Source organism: Carlito syrichta, unplaced genomic scaffold (assembly GCF_000164805.1).
Source record: "Carlito syrichta isolate Samal-C Ts95f unplaced genomic scaffold, Tarsius_syrichta-2.0.1 Scaffold153723, whole genome shotgun sequence".
NCBI lineage: Eukaryota > Metazoa > Chordata > Mammalia > Primates > Tarsiidae > Carlito > Carlito syrichta.
In genome coordinates, this window is record NW_007097819.1 from 75,893 (window position 1) to 89,431 (window position 13,539).

General features: G+C 37.6%; 1 protein-coding gene across 2 annotated transcripts in view; it reads right to left on the reverse strand.

Moving 5' to 3' along the window:
• The window catches only part of LCP1 (lymphocyte cytosolic protein 1), a 50,431-nt gene that overhangs the window by 14,319 nt on the left and 22,573 nt on the right, over nt 1-13,539 (reverse strand). For both annotated transcript variants that reach the window (XM_021708981.1, XM_008050814.2), the window contains 8 exons: nt 12,909-13,041; nt 9,818-9,899; nt 8,107-8,272; nt 6,297-6,439; nt 5,380-5,475; nt 3,312-3,507; nt 1,036-1,114; nt 368-482 (listed from right to left, as the gene is read on the reverse strand). In XM_021708981.1, the coding sequence (XP_021564656.1) occupies nt 368-482; nt 1,036-1,114; nt 3,312-3,507; nt 5,380-5,475; nt 6,297-6,439; nt 8,107-8,272; nt 9,818-9,899; nt 12,909-13,041 (1,010 nt within the window). The remainder of the gene's footprint in view (nt 1-367; nt 483-1,035; nt 1,115-3,311; nt 3,508-5,379; nt 5,476-6,296; nt 6,440-8,106; nt 8,273-9,817; nt 9,900-12,908; nt 13,042-13,539) is intronic.

The following is a 13,539-nucleotide window of genomic DNA, read 5'->3' on the forward strand; positions in this document are numbered from 1 at the left end:
GTTGACAGTAGACAAACTATTTGTACAAGTTAAGCTGTCAGTACAAAGCTCCATTCTTTAGAAATGAGAATGAGGATCCTGCTGAGGAAAAGATCCCTGTGGCTCTGCTTGCTCTAATTATCTTCATTAGAATTTTTACATGATAATATTTAAAGACCTCCAACATGGAATTATAAATAAGTCATCAACTGAAATCACAAACTCACTTTAATAAAACGATTCAGGTTTCTGATGGCTATACTATAATTTAGTTCCTGGATAAATATTACTTGTCTAAGTTTGGCCACCTGATCAAGTATTCACATAGTGCTCTTGCAGGCTTACAACTTCACCTGTCTACTGGAACATCAGAAAAGTCATGGTTTACCTTTTTCATATTGCCCCCGAGCTTTGGGTATGGTGGTTTGTTTACTCTGTTCCAGTCAACAGGGACTTTGATCTTTTCATAGAGCTGGAAGATGACCAAGGCATCTGATAAGTCACTGAATGAAACAAACACAAAAGAATTCTCAGATTTCAAGGCCTGCAAAGAGCCAGACACTTCCTGAGGTATTAGCTCAAAAAACATTCACAACAACCCTGCATAACTGGTAGTAGTAGCTCCATCTTCAGAGGTGAAGAAACTGAGAAATTTACTCTCTCCAAGTGTGACTATTTCACTTCTTCTGCCAATATTTACGACCTCCAGGAAAAGAAATGTGACTTTAACAAATAACACAGGAGATACTTCACCACAAACTGAACATTCCTTGTTTGGCCTGCTTGGGAGCAGATCACAATCTTATGACATATGGTAAATTTGTCTTTTTGCTGAGGTATGATTTTTTTATTAAAGCACACAGTGAGGTTGGTGTATGCAGATGAGTTTCTCAGCTGAACATCCAACATATGGAGCCCAGTTTGGCACCTTTCCTCTTCTCATCAAGGTAGACAGATTTTGTGAAGAAAGAACACATCATAGCGGTATTTGAAATCCTATGGATCTTTCGAGCTCTCTATGTCTCCCATTAAGAATGAGTTTCCAAATATTCTTACCTGTACAAATGATTGACTCGAGGGTTAACGCCCAGAGAGTTCATCCAGTTCCTAAATGTCCGCTCTTCCCTTGTCTCACCTGGATGAATGAAGATCGATTATCTCTTAGGCCCCTAGAAAACATGCTCCCCCTTTTTTTAAATGATCAAAGCTTACCTAAAGAGGCTGTAATAAAAACTAAAGTAGAATAAAAAATAGAAGAAGCCTTATTGGGTTTGGATGAGGGCTCCTGTTCTGTGTTATTTTTTTTTTTTCCATTTCAATTTCTTCAATATTTCTGTAGCATCTGTTAGTAGTGTGTGATATTCTGTGTTGGGTAACTGTTCAGCTGGTCTGCAAAGGCTTATATTCTTGCTGGAGAAGCAAGACTTTTAGGCACCAAACAGATATCACACAATCTAGAGGACTATCATAAGAGGCAGATATATGGTTATTTGAGTTGAGTCGGGAAAGAACAGCATGGGTTAAATTTGTAGGAGGTGAAATTTGAGCTTCACCTTGTCTGGCTAGTAAAATCTGGACAGAAAGGGAAAAGAGTAGAGGATTCGGGGACATGGCAAGGGGTGACAGTAGGAGCTAATGTAAATATGCACACCAAAGGAGTGATGGGCAAGGTCTCTGTTAAGAATACCAGGAACTGACCTGTCAGGGATCTGTGTTGTACAGTGCAGAGACAGGGCTGGCTAGAGGTAGGAGCCCAAATGGAGGATCTTTGAATGCCAGGTAACAGATTTTAGTTGATATATTTGACAAAGGCAGTCATTATGGGTTCTTTTTTTTATTGCTATAATAAATTCTCAAGCAAGGCAGAGATATAATGAAATCAGTACCAGGATGTGCCTGGCAGCAGTGTGGAGAATTACTGAGAGGCGATATATATTTGAATTAAACACTTAGAAGGGAGGGTGTTTGGTCTTAGCATGTGGGACACATTCAATTGTTTGATGAATAGAGGGATAAGCCCCCAAGGCTTATTAAAATAATTGGCGTATGAGGTAATAAAAATTTGAAAGAGCAGAAAGGAAAAATAACAACCCTGGAGACAGACCAGAGGAAAAATTATTAGGATTTGCAGGTTTAACAGATATAGAGGTGAAGGGGGAAAAAATAGCATAGTAGAACCCAAGGTCTTCAGCTCTGGTGACTAAAGAAGAAAAATGGTATGATTAATGAAAATGGAGGATTTCTAAAGGGGAGCAGATGGGATGGGGAGTGGGGTGGAAACGCAATGGGGTGGGAGGAGAAATGAGCAATTCTGTTTTGTGTATGTTATATTTTAAATGATAGCCAAGGATACAAACAGGGATGCTCTAGAGGCAGCTGAAATGGGTGATTAGTGGGCTTGATATATAGATTTGGGAGTCAACAAAATACACAGCTCCCTGACCGTAATTTATCAAATGATAAGAATGCAGGAGTGTGGAACATGATGGATATTGCATTTTCAGCCAGAGTAAAGCATTGTGGAAAAGGATCAACTCATATTTTACATCTGAACTTTCTTGCTTGAGTGATATTCATTTAATGTTAATTTTGACTTTATTTTTTTTGTCTCAATATTGGGACTAATTCATGATGGAAAAATACAAAAACAGAAAAGCCAAGTCAACATCTCTGGTACCTTTACCTGGGAGAACATGACTACGACTGTATGCTTTTTGTTGAATCTTAGGGCATTAACCTGAAAAATGCAACTGTTAGGGTTGTATTTTATCAGAGTTGCACCTGTACCAAAATAATAAAGTCACAAATAAAAGGGATCTTAGAAGTTAACTTGCCCCAAATTACATTCTTAATATGACAATAATTCCCTCAAAATACCTTTCTGTGCCCTCCCACATAATCCAAATCAAAGAAAGAAAGAAACAAAAACCTCAGCACATCCTAGCATAAGTTAAATATCATTTTTAGATGGTGAATGGTGGCAATTTCTTATCTCTAGGAATTACCATAGTCCATTAAGTACATAAATTAGGTTTTTGAAACTCAGGATTTATTTCATCCAATAATTAAACGCATTATCTTCCCTAAAACATTTAATTCTGATAATGGATGAAGCCTTTGTATAATGGATGCCGTATAATGGTATTTGATTATTCCTGCTTGGCTGTAATTGACTTGATGAATCTATTTATTCTTTGTTGTATGTTGGGGAATTAATGGCCTGTTTGCATGTTTGAGGGGTTTGTATTAGCTCAGGAGGTGATTTGGAATTGCCACTGCATTAGAATTGTGAGTGCTTTTCTGAACACCTTAAGCAACCAGTTTACAGTTACCTTCAAGAGCCCCCCAGTCGATGTCCTGGTTCTCTGGTTTATGCAGGGCAGGGTATCTATTAAAGAGGTTGGCAATGAAAGCCAAGTTCAACTTGGGGTTCCCTCGGACAACATCTGTGGCTGTGACAAACTGCCGGCAGCCCAGCCTCTCCGCCTGCTGCAACATGCATTCTGCCCTCTGGATGTCATCCTTCTCCTGCAACGAAGAAGGACATCTCAAGGCCGGATAAAGAAATGGGAATATCACTGAGACCTTTAGGGTTTGCCTTAGGTAGACATGTAATACAGAGCATTATTGCTTATATGCACCTACACAAAAATCAGAAAGTCACAAGTGAAAGGAATCTCAGAAGTTAAATAATCAAGACCTCTCATCTCTATATAGAATCTCTGCAGATAAATGGTTGGTTGCTTTGTTTTGAGAGAGATTCAGTAGATTTTATGATCTTGAGAGACTGTTTGGAGGTTCTAGCAGGGGAGCACAGCTATTCATATACCCTTGACCAAAGAAGGGTCCTCCTCTAGCGGGGATGGTTGTACTCTTCAGTCGAGCATGCAGCCTTGGGAGGGATGCACATGGAGTGGTGAGGGAGGAAAGGGGCATCTGCCTAGCCAACCAGATCAGCCAAATCAACCCTGGCAATCAATAAGGTGACAGACGTTGCAGCTAGATCACCCTCACATCCTCCACAATGTTATCACTTGAGTTAATCTTAATTATGCCCAACTGTTAGGATTCTTTTTTACTATTTTCTTGCACAAACTTCATGAGCTTTTACTTATCAAAAGTGTTAAGTAATAATTTATATTCCCATTTTCAATTCATAAAAGATGTTAACATCTGCAACAAGAATATCTGATTATTATAACCACGATCTCCAAACTGAGTTGGTATACTTGCAACCCTACAAAAATACATTTTGTCAGGTAGTTAACCTACATATTGTCATTGATAAATATATAACACCAATTCGGCTTTTACAGACTTCAGATTGAGAACCACTCGATTCAAATATTCCAATAATTCTAAGGAGGCTCAGAGTCATTTGTAAGCACACATTTACAATAAGACTAAAACTTTGTTGGCCTATGGTCTACTGTTCTTAAAATCTATAAACCACTGCTTTTCAGAAAACAGAACTTTAAACTAGAATTATCTCTTAATATGATGCTTAACTAGAAAACATTATATATTATACATTTCATGAGCTTTACTTCTCACTTCCTTTTACTCTACTTCTCATTAGGGATGAGTTGACTTCCATATTAACTTATCAGATTCAACTCCCATGATATTAAATGAGGCACAAAAATGGGGAAGGCAACTGCTCAAGATTAGTACTAAAGTGGTGGCAGAACTGAAGTTTTAACATTCATGTTGAGGCTATAGAGTCTATTAAATGATGGACATATTAAGAAGTGCCTATCATGATGTATAGCATTTACTTAGTAATGGTTTCTTCCATTAATGTTTTATTTCTAGATTCAGTTTTCATCCCTTATTATCCAAGACAGTTCACAACTTTTAAAAGTTTTTAAATTTTTAAAAAATTTATTTTTATTCTTTTGAATCAGGGTCTCCCTCTGTTGCCTGGCTAAAGTGCTGTGGCATGATCACAGCTCACTGCAGCCTCTACCTTCTGGGCTTAGGTGATCCTCCTGGTACATCCTCCCAAAGAGCTGGACTATAGCAATGTGCCACCATGCCTGGTTTATTTAATTTTAATTTTTTGAGTTGGAGTCTCACTCTGTTGCCCAGGCTGCAGTGCCATGTGGTTTATTTTTTGAGAGAGATATATATTTTTTGTAGAGATGAGTTCTCACTATGTTGCCTAGGCTGGTCTTGAACTCCTGGGCTCAAACAATCCTCCCACCTCGGCTTCCAAAAGTCCTGGGATTACAGGTGTGAGCCACTGTGCCTGACCGCACTGCTTTTAACAGTCTTAACAGGGCGTGAGGCAGAAGTGCCCATCCATGGACCTCCCATGGATCATGCATAGCAACAAACAGATCTGCCAGCATAAAGATGGCATCGTGTTCTCTGAACACACCTGGGACACGGCCTTACCCGCAGTCCTGACATGTCGATAACAACAGCAGGAACACCTTCTTCATCGCCTTTTGGAGCCACCTGCTCAAGCAGGTGGTAATATGCTTTTGAGTCCTGTGAGAAATTAAGAAATTACAATTTCAAAACAGCACAGCTAATTATATACTTAGCACAGCAATAATTTCCCCAAAGCAAACATTTTATTTCTTATTCAACTATCATTCAAGAATGTAACTTAATTAACAAAGCTAGAAACATTCACTAATTTGAATGTTCTATTTGTCTGTCTGCATATTATATCGGCTTTTCTTTTTAAAGGGAGTATAATAATTAAAAATTCAAGGTTTATATGAAAGGCAACCCAAAGTAGCAGATATAATTCTGTTGTCCTTAGAGAAGAAAAGCAACTTATTTATGTGTATTAAATTGTATACACGAAAAAATATGTATGTATCTACCTTTATATTGCTGTAGAAGTCAGTCAGCTAAGGTTTAATTTTTTTAAAAAGTGACAGAAAAAGGAAGGAGAAGTTTAAAGCAGAGTTTAAAAATACATTTCAATGGACAATCAGCAAAGGCAATGGTGCTCCCATTTATGAAACCAGAGATATTACAGTTCTACATATACTTTCTTTATGTGAAAATCAGTCTAATCTCTTGCCCTTTTTCAAACTCACAATTGTCCTTCTACTTTCTGATACTGAAACTGCAAGTGAGAGTCTAGGACTTTAGGCACTAGGGCTTTAGGCAGTTCTGCGTGTGGCCTAGCACTAGAACTGCAGATGGGCTCTTTAGGATGCCAAGTGACAACACCTGACTAACCCTAGAACTTGTGAAGAGACAAGGCCCAGTATCTTTGTCTTTTCTCCACTAACGCCCAAATTCCCCTCCATTGCCTATAGTTAGTCACGTTCAAATGATGGCATTCCTCCTACCTTGATGTCAGTACTAAAGTTGCCAATTTTGCTGCAGCCTGCATTTTCCAGGTGGTAATTAGCCCACCTCAGCAGGAGTTCTTCAGGGGAGAGTTTCATCAAATCCTCCAGGCTCTCCCCTTCTCTCAAAAGAGCAATCAGAGCTGAAAAATCACAAAAAATAAACATAAATTTGGAGATATTTGGGGGCGGTTAGTTATAACTTTCATTGAACTCTACTGGAAAACTAAAGATAGTAACATTATCTTTTTGGGGTAAAAGTTCTTATAGTCTTTCCCATGGAATAAACGTTTTATTATTATTCCCTAAAAAAGGTCTAAATGATTTTTAACTTATTTTTTAAACCCCATTTTCAGAGGGAGAAGAAAAGTCACAATGAATCTCAATGCTATGCTTAAGAACACAGGAGCAGAGACAGAAAAATAACCTAGGCTTTTGGCTCAGAAGGCTTTGCTTGATCTGTCAGACCACATTTCATATTATGACAACACTTTTTTCTCCTGAACCAAAAATGGCCAACAATAACAATACTTTTGCTTTTAAAAGATCAATTTTGTAATAATGACAATGTTCTCTTTTCTATTGCCATAAGTGTTTTATGTTTCAAATGCTTACCTGCATAATTGTAGCAACTTTAACAATGTAATCAACTCTCTTCTATGTTTCCCCAGATAAACATTGTTTATTCAGCAAAAAGATTTAAATTTAGCTGAGATCATTATTTGAAAGTCAGTATTCTTTCTCATGGGTTCTAAGATCCCTATTTGCTTTTTTTTTCTTCTTTGTATCATGTTTAAAATATTGGTTTTAAAATAATATCTCAGATTCTTCATTGTTACTGTGTTTTGGACATATAAGTAAAAAGTATGTGTAACTAAAGATTAGAATTTGCCTGTAGAATTCATACTGGTTGAATCTGCACCTGAAAACTGAAGCTAACATTGTTTTGTATGATATTTATCAAAGTGACAGGGATGTCACTGTTAAGATGCAGATAGCATGGTGAGAGAAGATAGAATAAGATTGGCAGCTACGTATTTAGCTGAGAACTTTAAAACTTTAAGAGTGATTTTCTAGAGTCTTTAAAATAATTTGTTCTTTATTGTATATATTTAAGGTGTATAACATGAGATTTGGATAGTCTTATCTTGGTACACACATACATAGTAATTACTGTAGTCGAGCAAATAAACATATCCATCACCTTTCTTATTTCTCCCTCCCCCTCTCCCTCCCTTCCTTTCTTTTGTGGGAAGGGTACCTAGAATCTATTCTCTTGGCAAATTGCTAGTATACAACACAATATTATTAACTATAATCCTCATGCTGTATGTGAGATTTCTAGGCTTATTCACCCTATAAAACTGCAACTTTGCCCCCATGACCTACATCTTTCTCTATAGTATTGGTAAGAAATAGACCAAGTTTTCCTAATCTGGCACTATCAGTATAGTATTATGAATATGAATTGCTCCACAAAATACAAGTTAAAATTAGCCTCATTTATTATAAAGTATCTCAAGGCAAAGTGAGCTATGAAAAAAGCTCTTGAGGTTGGAGTTCCAGACAGTCAGACAGAGCTGTATGTTCCAAACAAGCATTATTATTAGTCTGTGGTCCTAAAAAGCTTTTGCTCAGTCATTAAAAAAAGTATGGTCAGTGTAGATAGAATCTGTGACATTAATACCATGGATTCAATTTAACTGTGCCATCTCCAAAACTCGAGAATCTCTGACTTCTTCATCCTACAGTTCTAACATGCACTGGTGGAAAGCCATGCCATTCATAACCCATGAGACTTTGCTCTTACCTTCATTTCTGCTGAGTTCAATGTCAGCAAACAATCCAATCTTAATGACTTGCCACAAAAGTCCCAGCACCAGATAAGGTTTCCCCTCCTTTAGGTCTTCAGCTCCTATGTTAACCACATGGCACCCAATGGCTGAGGCAGAGTTCAAAGCCAAGTTCAAATTTTCCTGAGGAAGAAAAAGTGTGCAAATTTTGTTCTTTGACTTTGCAGAAGCCAAATTATTATTACCAATTGGCAACAACAGCAGTGTTTTCCTTCTGGGAATTACATAGGTCTAGAGGCATGGTTTTTACCAGTTTAACATTGACAAAAAAACAGTAAATAACAAGTAGCAAAGAAAATCCAGTAACCCAGACCCTGAGCTCATGTAGCAGCCTAGTCAATCAAACCAGCACCCTGACTTGAAGGTCCATCCTGGACAGCATGAGACTAATGAGTCTTATATTTTGCCATTTTGCTCTGTAAGAAACCTTCATACTCAACATATCCATTAGCCAGACATAAAGGGGCACCAATGAGGGGTGTCATTGTCCTGTCACTGGCTATCATTAATAAGGCAATTGTTGATGTAAATCAAGGTCATAAAAGAGAGTAACAAAATAGCTTTTTAACTTGCAGATTGGGTATCAAGGAAATGAAAAAGATATAAATCAAATTCCTGGGAAAGATGGAGTGTCTTTTAGCAGGTCAATTTACTGAATATCCAACTAGGGAACTTGAGTACACACACACACACACACACACACACACACACACACACACACAACATGTTCTTATGGCTAATGACAATGCAGATCATGTAACTCATGTGCAATTGAAATAGAATCAATGAATTTTCAGCCTAGAGTCTACGTACTAGTCTTAGGTCTGGAAAGGTGAAGTTATCAGTGTCACAGAGATATATAGAAACTGTTTTCATAACAGATTAAAAACAAAGCAAAGGCTACCAGTGAACTGAGAAGGGAACGATCAGAAGAGAAGTGGGTTCTTGCCCTGATGCTCAAATAATGAGTGAAAAATATACTACTATGGCCAAGCTAATGGGTAAATTTAGCATTAAGTGCATTCATATATGTTGAATCATTGTTCCCAGTTTAGTTATCACTTCCATTTAAAAAGTAAACAGGATGGCTTAAATCCAAACAGCAGATTTTTTTTTTATGATTTAAGAAGTTTCATAGAGTTTCTTGGCAAGAGAATTACAATAATGTCAAAGTATTGGAAAATAACATAGAAATACAGCTTACTCACTGCTGGTTACTATTCCAGTTAATCAACAAATTGACGGAATAAAAGCAAGTCATATTTATTACACTTGCGGCCAATATCACAGCGAAGACTACCAGAGTACTTCCCATTTTTCACTCCCTCACTTCTTAGAAAGGCTTATATTTTCAGCTAAAATGTTATGTGTTTGGCATTATCTCAAAGATAAGTAGCTAGGGAAAGTTTGAATTAAAACCTTAGCCAACATAAATTTTATTCTTAAGTGGTCAAAACAAACAACTTCCCAGCTAATAACACCCCAGCAGCCTCCTAGCCCCCTGCTACAGAAATGCATCGCTCTATCTCCACCAAGTATGACAAGTCACCAGTTCAAAGCCTGGGTTTAGGGCTAGCTGGCTGAGCTCCTGAAAAGACTGACTCAGCAGTTATGGTGCTCATTCATTCCAAGCAAATCTCATATTAAGGTTAAGGTGGGAAGACGTACCTGAATGGTGAAAGGGGTGAGTTTCTTTTTGTTGATCGTTCTTTCATCAATTGTGTCCGGCACTGATAGGTTGATCATCTTACTGAAAGAAACACAATTACATGAAAGAAAGCAGGCTTCTGAATATCAGAGCCCTATAGAATTTAAATTTTACCAATACCATAAGCAAACAAGACAGCAGCATAACCTATACTACCCAGTTTTTAGAAGCAAAATCTATCTAACTAGATTCAAACTGTCTGTGGGACAGGTTAATGCTCCTGAAGCCATACTAATATATTGAGGTAGGAAATGAGAAACCCACTCTACTCATTCACCTAAAAAACTGCAAATTATCCTAGGCACATTAAGAAATTCTGGGTGGATAACCAGAGCAAATCCCTTATAAATATTTTATGTTCTCAGCCATAAAAATTGTCCCCACTATACAAAAAAGAATATCAGTACACTCCTGAGCTTATATTTCTATTTGATGCCCAATCAAATTTTATACCTTTAACTAATCATATAACTTTAAAAAACATCCTTCTATAGTCATTATTTAATCAATACTTAATAAATTTCCCCCCACTTAAGTAACTAATATATGAATCAGATATCCATAGCAAGCAACTATTATTTATAAAAAACTGCTTTTACTCAAGTTAGTGTTGGTTTAACTTTCAATGGAGCATAAAAAAGAAATTTTCCAAGTAATCTCCATTTTATTTAAAGAAAGGAAGCTGGAAAAAATTCTAAAGGAACAACAAAAACAAAATCAATGATAAATGTGACTTTCTTTTTTAATGAGAAGATAAATCAGCACTAACATTTTTTTCCTAATGATTTTTAAGCAAAGACCTTTTCTAGTGGTTGTTCTTAAATGATGTATTTCCATAATTTTGCTTGTATGCATGTGTGTTTGCATATATATATATTTAAATAAAGGATACTTTACTGCAATTTAGACAAAACAAACTCCTACATATCATTTGAAAAATATGAAGCCAGGCTCGGTGGCTCAGCCTGTAATCCCGCACCTTTGGGAGGCTGAGGTGAGTGGATTGTCTGCGCCCGCGGGTTCGAGACCCGCCTGGGCAGCGAGACCTCATCTCTACAATAAATCAAAAAAAAAAAATCAGCCGGGCATGATAGCGCATGCCTGTAATTCTGGCTACTTGGAAGGCTCAGGCGGAAGGATCGCCAGAGCCCAGCAGGTGGAGGCTGAGGTTGCGGTGGCCGGGAGCGGCCACTGCACTCCAGTCTGGGCGACAGAGTGAGACTCCAACTCAAAAAAAAAAAAAAAAAAAAAAAGAAAAGAAAAATATGAAACAAGTAGTGAACTAGGAGCTTTGAGAGATGGTGGCAGGTTGAGTGGGGAGCTGACTTTAAAAAGTGTAAGATATCTCTGTCTTTGAAAAGCTTATAGTTCAATTATGAACTGTGGGTATAAAATTATATGGATACAAAAAGTATATAACAGTTCAAAGCAGAACATTATAATAGTTCCTAAAAATATATGTCCTCTTAGAATTCAGTGAAGGGAGAGATCACTGAGGGATGGAATAAGCTAGAAAATGTCATGATAAATGGAGAATACGATGGAGAAGGGATTCTTGATTTTTTTTTTTTTTTTTGAGTCAGGGTCTTACTCTGTCACACAGGCTCACAGCACCCTCAACCTCCTGGGCTTAGGTGATCCTTCTGCCTCAGCCTCTTGAGTAGCTGGAGTACAGGCATATACCACTACACCCGGGTAATTTGCTAATTTATTTTAATTTTTATATAGATGAGGTCTTGCTATGTTGTCTAGGCTGGTCTTGAACTCCTGGGCTCAAGCAATCATCCTGCCTTGGCCTCCCAGAGTGCTAGGATTACAGGTGTGAACCACTGCACCCAGCCAAGAAGATATTCTTAAAAAGAAAAATAACAGGCAGAGTCACCGTTGTATGCTATTAGCAGGCTGTGGATGGAGGAGAGTAGTACTCTGGGCTGGGGGCCGATGAGTCACAGGGGTCTTGGGAGGTAACACTAGAAGGAGATTGAGGGAAGACCAGGGGATGCCTTGGTCTAAAGATCCTAAAGATCTTTAGATCTAAAGATCTAAAGATCCTAAAGGCTAGGATTTCGATATTTTGGTTTCTTTGGAAAAGAGCAGCTGAATCTTTTAAAAATGAAATGCCATGGCAAACTCCAATACATAAAATACCAAAGTAGAATTGCTCGTAGCAGAGGAGATGAGCAGGGGGAAGGGGCTCAACATCTTGCCCACCCTTCCTTCCCTTTAATTCCCCTTCCCTGAGCCCTCTGTGTATTAAGTATCTGAAGTATCCTCACTCACACCATGACCTGCAATGACAGAGAACCTGCTAAAGCAAGAGCGACGGGGGCACTTTCAAAGACACCATCTTGAACTGCCCAGCACTGTGTTTAGAGGCCTCCTGTGGAGAGAATACAGTCCCCTTTTCCAGGTGTCCTCAATATTGGAGTTGTCTATTTGTGTGCACCACTCAAAGGTTTCTTTGTTCAGGGCTACAGTTTGCATTGGACTGCTTCAGTTATCCTGCTGCTATTATCAATTCTGTCTGCTCTCAAGGTGGGCCATGCTCAGATGAAGCATTGCGGCATATATTCCAAAAATATATAGCCATGAAAATTGTCCCCATTATATAAAAGACTATCTATACATAATGTAGATATCATGTCTACATTTCTATCTGACACCTGATCACACTTTACGCTTGTGACTTATCATCTGATAAGTGTTCTTATATCCTTCTATAGTCATTATTTAACCAGTACTTTATAAATTTCCCCCACTTAAGTGTTGATCAGACATCCAAAGCTTTGACCTTGTATTCCTGTGCTGCTCTGTTTTTCTCTATAATGTGCATCTTTCTTTTCCACCCAAACAATAGCAATTTTACAGTTTTCATTATAAGTTGCTTTTGAAATTAGTTTGCTCTCTTGGATCTGGCCAAGTGAAAGTCCAGAAACGAATTCTAGGTGCAGCTGAGCACCTAAGGAAGTTGTCCTAGGAAAAACACAATTAATTGTGGGTATCCCAGAAAATGAGTAATTCTTTGGAAACCCAGAAGGAAATATTATTTACCAAAGGACAATGCCATCTCCAACAGCATTAAAGAGATCATCCGTATTTGGATTCATTGGGATGACGTGTCGACAATCGGGATCATTTTCCAGGGCTTTGTTTATCCAGTTGACAAAGGCATATTTTTCCTCCTCTGCAAGTAAATGATTTAAATGACTTATTTGCAAAGTGAAACTCTAATGTAAACAAAATTACCTACGTTGATCTTAGATTCTCATGCCCAGCAGAGACAATGTGAGTTTATAGTGTCTTATTATCTTATCATCACCTATTTATTAACATTTAAAAATTACAGATCATGTGGGAAATAAGCACTGAGTCTATGTTTGTTCCAAGTCATAAAACATATAGCAAACAGATTTTAAAACTACATATATACATACACACACATATGTATACATATGTTTATATACATATAATATATGTGTTTATATTTTCTATATATGTAAACATACACAAATAGCAAAAGTATATATTAGTTGTCTAGATATAATTTAAATACAAATGGAATCTATGCTTACAGGATAAAACTCAGGGTTCTGCCTTCAACCCCGCTGATTAAAATGCTGGATGAACATAAACAGTATGTCTGAGCGTCTTTATACATGGATAATAAAATTGCTATAAAATG